The following is a 16,012-nucleotide window of genomic DNA, read 5'->3' as shown; positions in this document are numbered from 1 at the left end:
GCTGGGACTACAGGTGTGTACCACCATGTTTGGCTAATTTTTGTATTGACGGGTTTCGCCATGTTGCCCAGGCTGGTCTGGAACTCCTGAGCTCAAGCAAGCTTCCTGCCTTGGCGTCCGAAAGTGGTGGGATTACAGGAGTGAGCCACCACACCTGGCCATTTGTTTTTGAGGCAGACTCTCACTCTGTTGCCCAGGCTGCACTGCTGTGGCACAATCAAGGCTCAGTGCAGCCTCAACCTCCCAGGTTCCAATACTTATTCACCCATTTATCAGCTGATGAATACTTGGGCTATTTCCCATTTTGGGCTATTATGACCAACGCTGCTATGAACATTCACGTACAAGTTTTTGTGAGAACATGTTTTCCTTTCTCTGTACACACCTAGGAGTGAAACTGCTGGGTCATATGGTATGCTATAGTTTGAATGTTTGACCCTCCAAACCACATGTTGAAATCTGATCCCTGGTGTTGGAGGTGAGACACAGTGGGAGGTGTCTGAGTCATGGCGACGAATCTCTCATGAATAGACTAATTCCCTCCCTGGGGTGAGTGAGTTCTCACTCCATTAGTTCCCTAAAGAGTTGGTTGTTAAAAAGAGTCTGGCACTTCCCCGTCTCTCACCATATGATCTCTACAGACTGGCTCTCCTACGCCTTCTCACATGAGTAGGAGCTGCTGAAGGCCCTCACCAGCAGATGCTGACACCATGCTTCTTATACAGCCTGCAAAACCACAAGCCTACTTTTCTTCATAAATCACCCAGTTTCAGGTAGTCCTTTATAGCAACACAAATGGACTGAGACATGGTAACTCTATGTTTAACTGTCTGAGGAACTGCCAGACTATTTTCCAAAGCAGCTGCATCACTATACATTACCACCAGCAGTGTCTGAATGTTCTCATTTTTCTATACCCTTGCCAATATTTATTGTCTACCTATCCTAGTGAGTGTGGAGTGGTATCTCACTGTGGTTTTGATTTGTATTTCTCTGATAGCTAATGATGCTGAATATCTTTTCATGTGCTAATTGGCCATTTGTATATCTTCTTTGCAGAAATGTCTATTCAGATCCTTTGTCTACTTCTTAAATTAGATTATTTGTCTTTTTATTATTGAGTTGTAAAAGTTGACTTCGGCCAAAATCAAGTTCTGAGTACATGTGAGAGTTCACTACAAGTAAAATCCTATCTCAGTCATTTCACACATATGTCTTTCTAGAACAAGCAAAGCATCTTTATGCTTCTGGATATGAGACTAAATTCATATTTTTCTGAAACTTTAAGTACCATCTCAGTAACTGTGGTAACTTTATGATGAAACAACAATACCATACCTTCCTCTAAGTACAACCAAGTCCAGCATACTGCAGGACCACGTACACTCAGAAGTCAGAATGCCTGGACTCAAGTCCCAGGACTACGATTTGCTTGCTGTTTCACCTTGAGTGCATCATTTCACCTCTCTAAACTTAACCTTCCTCATCTGTAAAATGGGAATGATCACAGTGCCCCCTGCACAGGCCTGCTGTAAGGATTAAGCATAATGATAAATGGAAGGTACAGGACTGGCACATAGAAAACATTCAATAAATGTCAGAGATTCTCAATAGACTGTAGAGGGGAAATGCATGTAAAGGAAGTGGGGATGGAATGCTCCTACCTCTCTGCCTCCTGCTACCTGAGTCAGTCAATGCAGATAAGCATTCACAGTAAGAAACACTCTGCAAAAATAAATGGTTACCTTTATTTTTTGTGGCTGAGACTCTTCAATAATCACATTACTTGTGGGCCAAGTTAACACTCCAGGAAGACGATAAATCAAGGTTCTTGCTTTCTCAAAGTGATTGAGAGCTTCTAGAAATCTAAAGTCAAAATTATGAAAAAGGCATTAAATATGTAAAATGGTATTTTCATTCCCCTCAACAAAAGTCACCAAAGATCTCAAGCTTACTGGGACAAATACATTTGCTGAATCACTGAACAGCAATATTCAATGTAACCTAAATTTTCTTTAAAAAAACAAAGTCACTATTGCTGTTTTGCTATAAAAGTAATACGCATTAAACACAACTCGTCTTGGACACTGGCTTTATTGTGCTAGGTGTACACTAGTTTTTTTTTTGTTGTTGTTGTTTTTGTTGCTGTTTTTGAGATGGAGTCTCACTCTGTCGCCTAGGCTGGAGTGCAGTGGTGCAATCTCAGCTCACTGCAACCTCCACCTCCTGGGTTCGGCGATTCTTTCTGCCTCAGTCTCCCGAGTAGCTGTAACTACAGGCACGCACCACCACGCCCGGCTAATTTTTGTATTTTTTTGGTAGAGAAAGGGTTTCACCATATTGGCCAGGCTGGTGCCAAACTCCTGACCTCATGATTCGCCCGCCTAGGCCTCCCAAAGTGCTGGTACAGGCGTGAGCCACCATGCCTGGCCAATGTACACTAGTTCTTTTAAAGTTGGTACTTACTTTTTAAAGTTTCCAACAATTGAAACAGAAAACTGAATAATCTGTACAATCTTTGTTTCATTAACTAAACTAGATTCTTATACAGAAACAGCAAACTTCCACTTCAACTAATAATTCATAAATAGGGGAATTTTTATTTTATTTGACTCTATTAGGACAACGGTAGTAAAAATTTCTCTGCTAAAAAAATTTTTTTAAGGCATCATGTATTCTGGACGTTTTCTCTCAACCATAAAACAGTAAATTATTTTAACAAAACAAATATTTAAATGTGTATTTAAATTGCTTTAACTATAAATATGAAATGTTTTAGTTCTGATTTGATTCATGATTTGAAGAAATAATGTCAATAGATTCCCACAGTCCATTCAACGAAAGAATACTGAAGTACTTAATTATAAAGTTAACCAAGGCTGGGCGCAGTGGCTCATGCCAGTAATTTCAACACTTTGGGAGGCCATGGCAGGTGGATCACCTGAGGTCAGGAGTTCGAAACCACCCTGACCAACATAGTGAAACCCCGTCTCTACTAAAAATACAAAATTAGCTGGGTGTGGTGGTACATGCCTGTAATCCCAGCTACTTGGGAGGCTGAGGCAAGAGAATTGCCTCCAGGAGGCAGAGGTTGCAGTGAGCTGAGACTGTGCCATTGCACCCCACCCTGGGCAACAAGAGCGAAACTCTGCCTCAACAAAAAAAAAAGTTAACCAAGTCTTTATTCATCTCTTCACACTAGAGAAGACTTTCCTGCCTTCTCTAATCCTGAAATGACTTCCCAATTTAAAAACTTATTTTTGCCTACAGCTACAGTAAGATTCATGTGCAGAAAAGCTAGACCACCATCCACTGTAAGACAGTCATACATCACAGGATTTCAAAGCAGAAACTGCACATTGTAACACCAAAAAACAGTGTATTTGCTATTCAGTCCCACACTGTAATATTCAGAAATTAAAATGTAAATGCTTTTCAATATGGAAAAGACTTTCTAGTTTTGCACAATCTTCATGATTCTAAACATTTAAGTAGTTTTTCTAGACCTTGTGAATTTGCATGTGACTGCTGCATCAAACGGGTATAACCTAAATAATTTATACTAAACTTTCAAACTAGTTTCATTTGCTAATCCTATAAAGGTGCTTGCTAAGTCCTCACTTTCCCTGCATCTGCTTGATCCTTAATATAGCTCAGCTAAGACAGACAGTAATTTCACGAAGTAAAAAAAAACTTTCTTTTTTTTTGAGACAGAGTGTCGCTCTGTCACCCAGGCTAGAGTGCAGTGGCACAATCTCGACTCACTGCAACCTCTGCCTCCTGGGTTCAAGCAATTCTCCTGCCTCAGTCTCCCGGTAGCTGGGACTACAGGCGCACACCACCACACTCGGCTAATTTTTGTATTTTTAGTAGAGATGGGGTTTCACCATATTGGTCAGGCTGGTCTCGAACTCCTGACCTCAGGTAATTCACCCACCTCGGCCTCCCAAAGTGCTGGGATTCCAGGTGTGGGTCACTGTGCCTGGCCAAAAAAAAAACTTTAATTTAAAAAAATCTATAAAGGAGATTCTAGGCACATTCTAAGCCTGGGGCGGGGGGTTCCCCCAAAATCTCACAAAATTTCCCCTAACAAGTTAAATGAAAATTGAAAGATAGTTAGAAATTATAAATAATATTCAATCGGTCAACAATTATTTCTTTATACAGTAATCTAAAATACCTACCTCTATACTGGGTACAAGTGGCAGAACAGATTTTCTTTTCTTAAAGCTCAAGACATAATCCTGTCCCCTTGGGGACATACTGACATTCAGGGAGACAAGACTAAGAGACATGAGGCATTTAGAGAACAGCTTCAATATTAAACTGTGAGTAAGGGTTACAACTACGATAGAGTTCAGAGGAGAGACTTTTACTCCTAACTCATTATGTCTTTGAATACATAGATATCTCTTATTTAAAACCATCTTTATGCAGATTTTTAAAAAATAATTAAATCAAAAAAATTAAACAGATTTTAAAAACATTAGTTTATATCAATTCACTCACTATAGATGATTATACACTAGACTATTCAATCTTTAATGTCAAATTACTATATTGCTGACTTATTAGACTTAAAATCAGGAAGTACCAAGAACTGCAATGACTGGCCTTACTTTAACAATTAATATTGATAGTGTATTTAATAAATGGTGCTGGGAAAATTGGCTAGCCATAAGTAGAAAGCTGAAACTGGATCCTTTCCTTACTCCTTATACGAAGATTAATTCAAGATGGATTAGAGACTTAAATGTTAGACCTAATACCATAAAAACCCTAGAAGAAAACCTAGGTAATACCATTCAGGACATAGGCATGGGCAAGGACTTCATGTCTAAAACACTAAAAGCAACAGCAACAAAAGCCAAAATTGACAAATGGGATCTAATTAAACTAAAGAGCTTCTGCACAGCAAAAGAAACTACCATCAGAGTGAAAAGGCAACCTACAGAATGGGAGAAAATTTTTGCAATCTACTCATCTGACAAAGGGCTAATATCCAGAACCTATAAAGAACTCAATCAAATTTACAAGAAAAAAACAAACAACCCCATCAAAAAGTGGGCAAAGGATATGAACAGACACTTCTCAAAAGAAGACATTCGTACAGCCGACACATGAAAAAATGCTCATCATCACTCGCCATCAGAGAAATGCAAATCAAAACCACAATGAGATACCATCTCACACCAGTTAGAATGGCAATCATTAAAAAGTCAGGAAACAATAGGTGCTGGAGAGGATGTGGAGAAATAGGAACACTTTTACACTGTTGGTGGGACTGTAAACTAGTTCAACCATTGTAGAAAACAGTGTGGCGATTCCTCAAGGATCTAGAACTAGAAATACCATTTGACCCAGCTATCCCATTACTGGGGATGTACCCAAAGGATTATAAATCATGCTGCTATAAAGACACATGCACACGGATGTTTACTGCGGCACTATTCACAATAGCAAAGACTTGGAATCAACCCAAATGTCCATCAGTGACAGACTGGATTAAGAAAATGTGGCACATATACACCATGAAATACTATGCAGCCATAAAAAAGGATGAGTTCGTGTCTTTGTAGGGACACGGATGCAGCTGGAAACCATCATTCTCAGCAAACTATCGCAAGAACAGAAAACCAAATACCCCATGTTCTCACTCATAGGTGGGAATTGAACAATGAGATCACTTGGACACAGGAAGGGGAACATCACACACCAGGTCCTATTGTGGGGAGGGGGAGGGAGAGTGATAGCATTAGGAGATATACCTAATGTAAATGACGAGTTAATGGGTGCAGCACACCAACATGGCACATGTATATATATATGTAACAAACCTGCACGTTGTGCAAATGTACCCTAGAACTTAAAGTATAATAAAAAAGTATATATATATTGATAGTGAAATTTCAGGTTCTCAAAGTAAATCACAATTATGATACTGTGCTACAGAGGAGATATCAAAATAATTCCAGAAAATGGATCATTATCACATTGGATTTTAAATGAGTTACCAGCCTAGAGCTTAAAGTAGTGTCATTTCTACTAACCTGTTTTTTTTCAAATATACTTTTCCAATTCCACAGTAGGCCAAGCAGTCAAGTCCCTCATTGGGGTAGTGTTCAATAATCCTCTTAAACTGGTTTTCAGCTTCAGATAATTCCTTCAACAGCAGTGAAAACAATGATCACTTACATACAAACAGAAATACTGAAATAAATTTGACCTAAAGGTTGATTTTTTTTTACAATTTTTTTTTTTTTTTTTTTTTTTGAGACGGAGTCTCGCTCTGTGGCCCAGGCTGGAGTGCAGTGGCCGGATCTCAGCTCACTGCAAGCTCCGTCTCCCGGGTTCACGCCATTCTCCTGCCTCAGCCTCCCGAGTAGCTGGGACTACAGGCGCCCGCCATCTCGCCCGGCTAGTTTTTTGTATTTTAGTAGAGACGGGGTTTCACCGTGTTCGCCAGGATGGTCTCGATCTCCTGACCTTGTGATCCGCCCATCTCGGCCTCCCAAAGTGCTGGGATTACAGGCTTGAGCCACCGCGCCCGGCCGATTTTTTTTTATAATATTAAAATAACAACTGCATATCCCCAAATTCCTGTGGCAAAATTATACCTCTGTGTTTCACTTTCTTAGGAATTACATAAATTTCTGATCATATGGATAGTCAGAGACACGACCAAACCAATCCAGCTGAACACATCAATCAACCTACAAGCATTTACCAGTACACACTAAGGGCCTGGCAGGTGCTGGCTAATACTAAAAAGAGTCAAATCGTGTTTTTGTTTTTGTTTTTTTAAAAAAGGCTAATTATGGTGTAAACACACCATAACATAGATCCTATTAAGTGCTAATCCCTCGGAAGGAATGCCATTCCAATGATGTTATCACAGTCTTTTGTGGCATAAGATGGATGAAAGCTGTCTTAAAAACAGCTCTTTAGGAAAAACTTAACATAACTTAGAGTACATTCTTTTTTTAATTTTCTCAACAGTGAAAAACCACTAAGTTCAATGAATTTTGTTTTTGGAAAACATCCAAAAGACATTCAGTTCTAAGAAATACTGGTAACCCTACTGTGAGTGAAAAAAAGAAATGTCACTACAAAATAGAGCTTTGAGGCCAGTTCCAACGGAGGCATTCTAAAAATGTTTGAAGCAAGGGCTGTCCTCTGATGAAATCCTTCCAAACATGTAAGTTCTACTATAACATGTTTTTTTTTTTTAACCCAAATCACTCTATTTTACATTAAATCACAAATGTAATAAATGATTTCTTCAATTCTAATAAGGTAAAATATGGTATTTATTATTATTCTGTCAGGAATAAAATTAAAATCATTAAGTTCTGTCTCCAACTGTCTCTTGGAAAATAGAATTAGACAGCATTCATGGGAGACATTATTAATCTGTGACACCGAGATCAAGGAAAATGAACCTTGGGCACTGTCGACTTCTGGGAGAGAACAGAACGTAAAAGACTACTTAGATCCTCGCTAGGTGGCAAGTTAGGGTTAAACCTTCATCTAGACAGGGAAAAACAGAGCCCAAATTATATATTATACTTGAGGTCATTCTAGAGCATTTCAACATTTATAGCAAACTCAAAACCTCAGGAAGCAAAGTTATAATGTCAAACAGTATAGGTAGGTAAACATTCCAGGAGAGCAAGGCAGGAGCATGATTAAGGGAAATCCTGGCAGCTCATGTCTATACACTAACTACATGCAGTTATAGGAAGCCTGCAATCTAGAAATACAATACCTAAGTACTTTCTACCTAGAAATAAAAGATATTAACATTATCATTGTTACCTGTGTTTTTCTAGGAAAACAGCATAACATGAAACCTCCCCAGGTCCATTCCCTCCTGCCATCACTAAAGGCAGCCATTATCTTCAATTCTATATAAACATAATCCATATTTTTCCACTTTTTTAGAAGATGCACAGAATTCTTAAACAGTATATAATACTACTATGTATATTTTCCAAATTGTATATAAGTGGGATCACAATGTTTATGTCCTCCAACTTGCTTTTCCCCCAAGATTATGTTTCTGAAATCTATCTATCATGATACATTATGTCCTAATTTTTATACAAATAAAAAGTAGATTCCCACTGATTGCCTGGCAAAGCCTTTTTCTAATAGGAACAAACTAAATATTCTTTAAAAACACAAACTAAATTAAACTGACATATTTCAGACAAAATTATCAGAAGGTACAGAGAAGAAAATGGGTCAAAATGAGAAAATAACTATTATAAGGTATGTCACTATCATTTTAATTGTTTATTACCACTGTTACAAATCTTACCTCAGGCTGTCCTATTCCAAGGAGAGAAATGGCAAGTCCATAGACAACCAAGACATAGTTAATCATGGCCAGGTTCAATTGCTGTCAATAAAAATGCCTCAGTTAAAAATCTGAACATAATTCTGCCCAATCTGCATCTAGTCACAACAGAAAAAGAAGTGTAACAGAATCTCGCTAATCAATCTTACTAATCAATGATTGTCATAAAATCTCACTAATCAGGATGATTGGCCAAATCGAATTAGAAAAGAGATTTTTATCCCAATAAAGCAGTTATCCTGCTATTTAAAACACAGAATCACTGTCTCGGAGTTCCTTAAGGCATGGTTCATAATAGATTAATTTCTAATTAAAGTCATATTATTTTTCATATAAGGGGTACTAGTGACAGATTAAGACATTTACTTAGCTATTATAGGCTACCTCAGAGATACTGTGGGTTCGGCTCTGCAGCATTACAATAAAGCAAATATCACAATCAAGTGAGTCTTACAAACCTGTGGGTTACCCAGTGCATATAAAAGTTATGTTTAAGCGATACTGTAGTTTATTAAGTGTGTACTAGCACTATGTCTATTAAACAATGTATACACCTTAATTTAAGATTTTATTGCTACAAATGCTAATGATCATCTGAGGCTTTACTGAGTCATAATCTTTTTTTAAACTTTTTTAAAAATTATACTTTAAGTTCTGGGATACATGTGCAGAACATGCAGGTTTGTTACATAGGTATACACGTGCCGTGGTGGTTTGCTGCACCCATCAACCTGTCATCTACGTATTTTTGTTGATGGATGGTTTTGCCTTGATATTGATGACTACTAACTGTTCAGGGTGGTAGTTCCTGAAAATTAAGGTGCTGCTGCAATTTCTTAAAATAAGACAACAATGAAGTCCGTCGTACTGATTGACTCTTACTTTCAGAAAAGGTTTCTCTGTAACATGTGATGCTTTTTGACAGCATTTTACCCACACTAGAACTTCTTTCAAAATTGGAGTGAATCCTCTCAAATCCTGCTACTGCTTGATCAACTAAGTTTCTCATTTCAACAATATTCACAGCATCTTCACAAGGAGTAGGTTCCATTTCAAGAAATGACTTTTTTTGTTCATGTGCAAGAAGCAACTCCGTATCCCTACAAGTTTTATCCTGAGGTTGCAGCAATTCAGTCACATCTTCAGGCTCCACTTCTCATTCTGTTGCTTGTTCCACCACACCTGCAGTGACTTCCTCCACTAATGTCCTGAACCCCCCAAAGTCATCCATGAGGGCTGGAATTCACTTCTTCCAAACTCCTGTTGATGCTGATATTTTGATCTCTCACATGCATCATGAACGTTCTTTATGGTATCTAGAGTGGTGATCCTTTCCAGAAGGTTTTCAATTTACTTTGTCCAGATCCAACAGAAGAATCATAGAGGAATATGGCAGCTATAGCCTTATAAAATATGTTTCTTAAATAATAAGACTTGAAAGTCAAAATGACTCCTTGATCCATGTGCTACCAGGCATGAAAACAACATTCATCTCCTTGTACACGTACCAGATCTCTTGGGCAGGTGCATTGTCAATGAGCAGTAATATTTGGCAAGGAATCTTTTATTCTAGCAGTAGGTCTCAACAGTGGGCTTAAAGTACTTAGTAAACTTGCTGTCAACAGATGTGCTGTCATTCATGCTTTGTTGTTCCATTTCTAGGGCTCCAGGCAGAGTGAAGTAGCATAATTCTCAAGGGCCTGCAGATTTTTGGAAAGTAAATGAGCACTGGCTTCAACTTAGGTCACCGGCTGCATCAGCCCCTAATGAGTAATGAGCCCATCGTTTTTGAAGCTTTGAAACCAGACATTGACTTCTCTCTAGCTATGAAAGTCCTAGACGGCATCTTCTTCCAACAGAAGATTGTTTTGTCTCCATTGACAATCTGTTGTTTAGCATAGCCAACTTCATCAGTGATCTTCACTAGATCTTCTCAATAACTTGCTGCAGCTTCTCCATCAGCACTTGCTGCTTCACCTTGCACTTTTACGTTATGAAATTGGCTTCTTTCCTTAAATCTCATGAACCAACTTCTGCTAGTTTCAAACTATTCTTCTGCAACTTCCTCACCTCTCTCAGCCTTCACAGAATAGAAGAGTTACAGTCTTGCTCTGGATTAGGCTCTGGCTTAAGAGAATGTTATGGCTGGTTTGATCTTCCACCCAGACCACTAAGACTCTCCACATCGGCAAGAAAGCTGTTTCACTTTCTTGTCATTCATGTGTTCATTAAAGTAGCACTTTTAATTTCCTTCAAAAACTTTTTCTTTGCATTCACAGTTTGGCTATTTGGCACAAGAGGACTAACTTTCTGCCTGTCTTGGCTTTCAACATGCCTTCCTCAGGAAGCTTAATCATTCTAGTTTTTTATTTAAAGTGAGAGACGTGCAACTCTTCCTTTCCCTTGAATACTTAAGAGGCCATTGTAGGGTCATTAATTGGCCTAATTTCAGTATCATGTCTCAGGGAACAAGGAGACTTAAAGAAGTGGGTGGAGATAACAGCTGGTTGGCAGAGCACTCAGAACACACACACACAATTTATTAAGTTCCCTTTCTTATATAGGCACAGGTTGTAGTGCCCCAAAATAATTACAGTAGTAACATCAAAGATCACTGATCACAGATATAGTGATAATGATAATGAAAAGGTCTGACATATTGTGAGAATTACCAAAATGTGACACAGAGACACAAGGTGAGCACATGCTTTCGGAAGACTGGAACCAACAGACTTGCTTGACACAGGATTGCCACAAATCTTCAATTTGTAAAAAATGCATTGTCTGCAAAGTGCAATAAAGCAAAGCATAATGAAACGAGGTGTGCCTATACTTTCTTCCTGGGTGAAAAGGTGTGACTAAAGTGAGTTGAAATCCTTGATTTAGAGAAAAAGTCAGTTCTAATGACCCTAAACTACAGTCAAGGAGAGAGTATAAACATGGGATCACCTGTTGAGCATACTCTTGAAGTCTGAATTGGAGCACTACCTGCTTCCCATAGCCTGAAGTAGATTCAACCAATCTCAACACTACCTGCTTCCCATAGCCTGAAGTAGATTCAACCAATCTCAGCAAGGTCTTAGGTATATGACTACAAAGAGTTAAGGCCTTGGTTCTCTTCTGCATTCATCTGAGGTGCATTAGCATTGATAAACAAGTTATGATATGGCAAATTTACCTTTATTTTTTGAGGATCTAAACCGTTCAGCAACTCTGTAAAGGCCTGTGCGGCACTGCGGCAACGCTGCTCCAATAAGGCCATATAGCCATCTTGAATTAAGCTTCTCAGCATTTTCATTATATTAGCAAAATCCTGGAAAAAAGAAATTCTATTTCAGTAACCCAAATCTACACATTTTTAATTTAAAACTTAAGATGCCAAGTTCATAGTAATATTTTATAACTAATGATCAAATGTTTAAATCAATACCCAAACTACCCTTATTCATCATATTCCTTTCTCAGCAGCACACTTTTAAAGTGAAAAATGAAAAGGTACTGCTTTACCATCTTAATTGCAACACCTCTTCTGTTGCCTGTGACAAAGGTGGCTCATTTTACACTACAGGGCACTAAGCTTCACTTGCTCTCCAGACTAGACAGATAGCATTTTTAAGTTTTAACAATATATATGAAAAACACTAGCCATCATTTAAAATAAATTGTTTGGGAGTAGAACAATTAGACATTTAAGAACATACAATCAATATTCTGATCACTACCAGATTTTAACAACTGCCATCCTGCTCTGAAACAAACCTTAATTCTAAGCAAGAAATAAATATTTCGATTGTTAACTGTACTCCTGCCTAACATATATTTGAATATAACTAGATAAAATTACTGGGAGAGATAACAATAGGTTAAATGCAAAAGGAATAACATAAGGAATAAAAAATTAAAACAAAATTGCTATCATGTACCCTTAAACTAAGAAAAGCTTTGTAATTTGAATACGCATTATAATTTGGATTCATATTTTAGTGACATGGGAATAGCTGTAAGTCACCAAAGTTCCATAAAGATTGGAGAGGTAAGGCTAGACATTAAGCCTAAAATCTCCTCACTCCTTGCTATACACGTGTGCGCCATTCAAAAGGGCATCAAAGGCAAATATGTATGCTGTATTCCTCACCGTTCCTAAAAATGAAGATCCAAAAGGAGACCCCACTGCACAAATCACAGCGGAAAAAGCAGTTTGGTTACCCATTAACAAAAGCCTTCTGCTGGCCATTTTATTTTATTTATTTATTTATTTATTTTTGAGATGGAGTCTTGTTCTGTTGCCAGGCTGCAGTGCAGTGGCACGATCTCGGCTCACTACAACCTCCACCTCCGGAGTTTAAGCAATTCTCCTGCCTCAGCCTCCCGGGTAGCTAGGACTACAGGCACGCGCCACCACACCCAGCTAATTTTTTGTCTTTTTAGTAGAGACGGGGTTTCGCCATGTTAGCCAGGATGGTTTCGATCTCTTGACCTCGTGATCCGCCAGCCTTGGCCTCCCAAAGTGCTGGGATTACAGGCGTGAGCCCCTGCACCTAGCCTCTGCTGGCTTTTGAATCAATGAATCAAAGTTTGCCAGAACGCTCCCCAGAATATGCATGGAAAAGAGCAGCTCTCACAAAAACTTAAAAGCTCAAAGACAGCCATGCTTCTTTTAAGATATGAACTTGAAGTTGCAAATGATGATGTGCTAGCCCTACAAATACCAGTTATTAGCCTTTTATAAACTCATTCAATTTTAATCTTGTTCTCATTCTTTTTCTTTCTTCTTTAAAAGAGACAGGGCTCCCAAACTAGTGAGAGGCTTAAAAAAAGAAAGCAGAAGAAAATAATAAATAAATAAATAATTCAGGGCCTTACTATGTTGCCCAGGCTGGAGAGCAGCGGCTAATCCTCTCACCTCAGCCTCCTGAGGATCTGGGACTACAGACACGTGCCCCTACGCCCAGCTTTCTTTATCAGTCTAGAAATCAGATCCATACAGCCTCATGCTTTCATTGGAAGTCACTTCCCTCAATACAACATAAATGATCTGTCCTGAAAGCTCCAGCAGAGCAGGCCGAAATCACATCACTGCACACGTCTCTCTCACTCTTCAGCATATGGAGAGAGACTCAATTAAACTGTGTTGAATGAACAGAGGCTCAAAGACACCAATCATATTTATTTAAATAGTCTTTTCATCTTCACAGGCTGTCATCTATTTAAGTATTTCATGGTTTTTAGAGTCAGTAAAAATCAATGTAAAAAGATATAATTTAAAATCTCCAACTGTAAGAAATTCTCAAAAATGCTTTTAAGCAAATTACTAGGAATCTATTTTAGTTCTTTGTAAAATATCTGTTATGTATAATTAAAAAAAGATCTACGTTTTGAAACAAGCATTCTATTCCATGTTAATGTATATTTTCCATCATGAAGTAACATAAAAAGAATTTTACATACAACATTATCTGATTAAGTTAAATCATTTAAAGAATAAAAGTTTGCTCTTTAATGACTTTAGAGTAAGTATAATGAAACTGTGTTTAAATATTTTTAAAATAAAGTTAATATTACTGTTAACTCTTTGAGAAGCAAATAACTCCACAGTGTTAATCATTAGTTAAACCTCTAGCTAATATAATTATCAAGTTAATATTTAAATTAGTGATAGATTGGATTCTTAGCAGTCACATATATTAAATTATATCTCTATAACAGCTGGGTGCGATACCTCACGCCTGTAATCCCAACACTTTAGAAGGATTGCTTGAGGTCAGGAGTTTGAAACCAACCTGGACAACATAGTGAGGCCCCACCTCTACAAAACTACAATACAATAATTATATTTTAAAAATCTTAGAGATGTACATGATTAGAACTTTATTCACGTGAACAATGTTTTGTTCAAAGAGTTTCGCTTTTTCCATTGGAAAAGCTTCTCCATTACCTGGTGTGCAGCTCTGGAAGATTTAGAAAACTGTTTCTCCAAGATGTTCTTCAAATCTGCTGGTAAAGTCAATGATGAACTACAACTAAAAGAAAAAAAAATTTTTTTTAATCCTTTTAAAATAAAACAGTTCTACTCATATAAAGAAAAAATAGAGCCAGGTACAGTGGCTCACACCTGTAATCCCAGCATTTTGGGAGGCCGAGGCGGGTGGATCACCTGAGGTTAGGTGTTCGAGACCAGCCTGACCAACATGGTGAAATCCTGTCTCTACTAAAAATACAAAAATTAGCCTGGTGTGGTGGTACACGCCTGTAATCCCAGCTACTTGGGAGGCTGAGGCAGGAGAACTGCTTGAGCCCAGGAGGTGGAGGTTGCAGTGAGCCGAGATCACACCACTGCACTCCAGACTGAGCGACAGAGCAAGACTCCATCATATAAAAAAAAAAAAAAGAAAAAATATATAGAATCTGAATATTAGTTCACTCTCATCCCTCCAATGTGACAGACAGAAGAAAAAAATATATTTACTGAAGGCCATGTAAAACACTGAGTAAATGGTAAGCCATAAAAGTTGGCCATTCTTTCCGGGGGAATTGGCATTTTGGCAATATTTCTATTAGAAATTTCTATATCCAATGCAATCTCAATAAACATTCCTATAAAATCAGAGGTGGAGGGAAACCAGATGACTTGATTATAAAGAAAATATGGAAAAGCAGCTTTTGAAAAAAGAGAAAAATTAAGGGGTATTTGCCTTGATCTGCAGTCACTAGTAACAACATTGTCCTAAAACAATAAATGTGCCCAATAGACAGTGCAAAGATGTTCAATGTGATGGGAAAATCTAATAATAAGATATAAGCATTTCAGAAAGTCTGACTCCCTAAGTTGGTGAGAGTAAGAAAATCTGAGGCACTCGCTGTGGAGTTTTCTGAAAGCACTTCTGACATCAAATGTATAGATTTTTTCCAACACCAAATATTGTCATTTTTCCATATCAATTCAACTGTCCAACACAAAATGAGTGTGCAATAATGCAATTCAGTTCTGATACTAACTCCCAGAGTTAGCACAGAGCTCACAGGGTAAAGAATCAGTCCCACCAGACTGCCCTCACTTCAGCTGCAAGTGGGGTACACACTCCTGCCCTGCTGACTACAAGAGGGTTCCCATGATTACCTCTTCAGGCTCACTAGAAAAACACATGGAACTCAAGGAAGTGCTTGCTATTACCAATTTATTATAAAGGATACAACTCACAAACAGCCTAGAGGAAGAGATGCATACGAAGGTTGGGGGGTGCGAGGAGCTTCGTGCTCCCCTTGGGCATGCCGCTTTCCCAGCACATCAATGTGTTCGTCGATCTAGAAGCTCCTTTCAAGCCCTCTTTTAAGGATTTTACTAAGGTTTCATTATGTAGGTATGTAGGTACAATTAACCACTGGCCACTGGTGCCTAACCTCAATTTCCAGCCCCCCTCCCCTCCTTTGAGGTCAAGTATGAGGCTGAAAGTCTTAGCCCTCTAATCAGGTGCTTGGTCTTTCCAGTAACTAGACCTCCTCCTGAACTATCTGAGGCACTACTTTGAGTATAAACTCAAATACATGGAACGGGGCTCATGATGAGTAACAAAATATACTCATATCATTCAGGAAATTCCATGGGTTTTGGGAGCTCTGTACCAGGAACTGGGACAAATACCAAACACACGT

General features: G+C 38.3%; 1 protein-coding gene across 1 annotated transcript in view; it reads right to left on the bottom strand.

Annotated features, from left to right (window-relative positions):
* Positions 1-16,012, bottom strand: part of TTC3 (tetratricopeptide repeat domain 3) — a 126,827-nt gene that overhangs the window by 63,870 nt on the left and 46,945 nt on the right. The window contains exons 17-21 of the mRNA XM_011953999.1: positions 14,298-14,382; positions 11,541-11,675; positions 8,324-8,404; positions 6,051-6,163; positions 1,746-1,866 (exon numbers count right to left, since the gene is read on the bottom strand). Coding sequence (XP_011809389.1) covers positions 1,746-1,866; positions 6,051-6,163; positions 8,324-8,404; positions 11,541-11,675; positions 14,298-14,382 — 535 coding nt within the window. The remainder of the gene's footprint in view (positions 1-1,745; positions 1,867-6,050; positions 6,164-8,323; positions 8,405-11,540; positions 11,676-14,297; positions 14,383-16,012) is intronic.

The sequence above is a fragment of the Colobus angolensis genome, unplaced genomic scaffold, assembly GCF_000951035.1.
Source record: "Colobus angolensis palliatus isolate OR3802 unplaced genomic scaffold, Cang.pa_1.0 Scaffold38, whole genome shotgun sequence".
In the NCBI taxonomy this organism is placed as follows: Eukaryota; Metazoa; Chordata; class Mammalia; order Primates; family Cercopithecidae; genus Colobus; species Colobus angolensis.
This window is presented reverse-complemented; position numbering and strand designations above follow the sequence as displayed.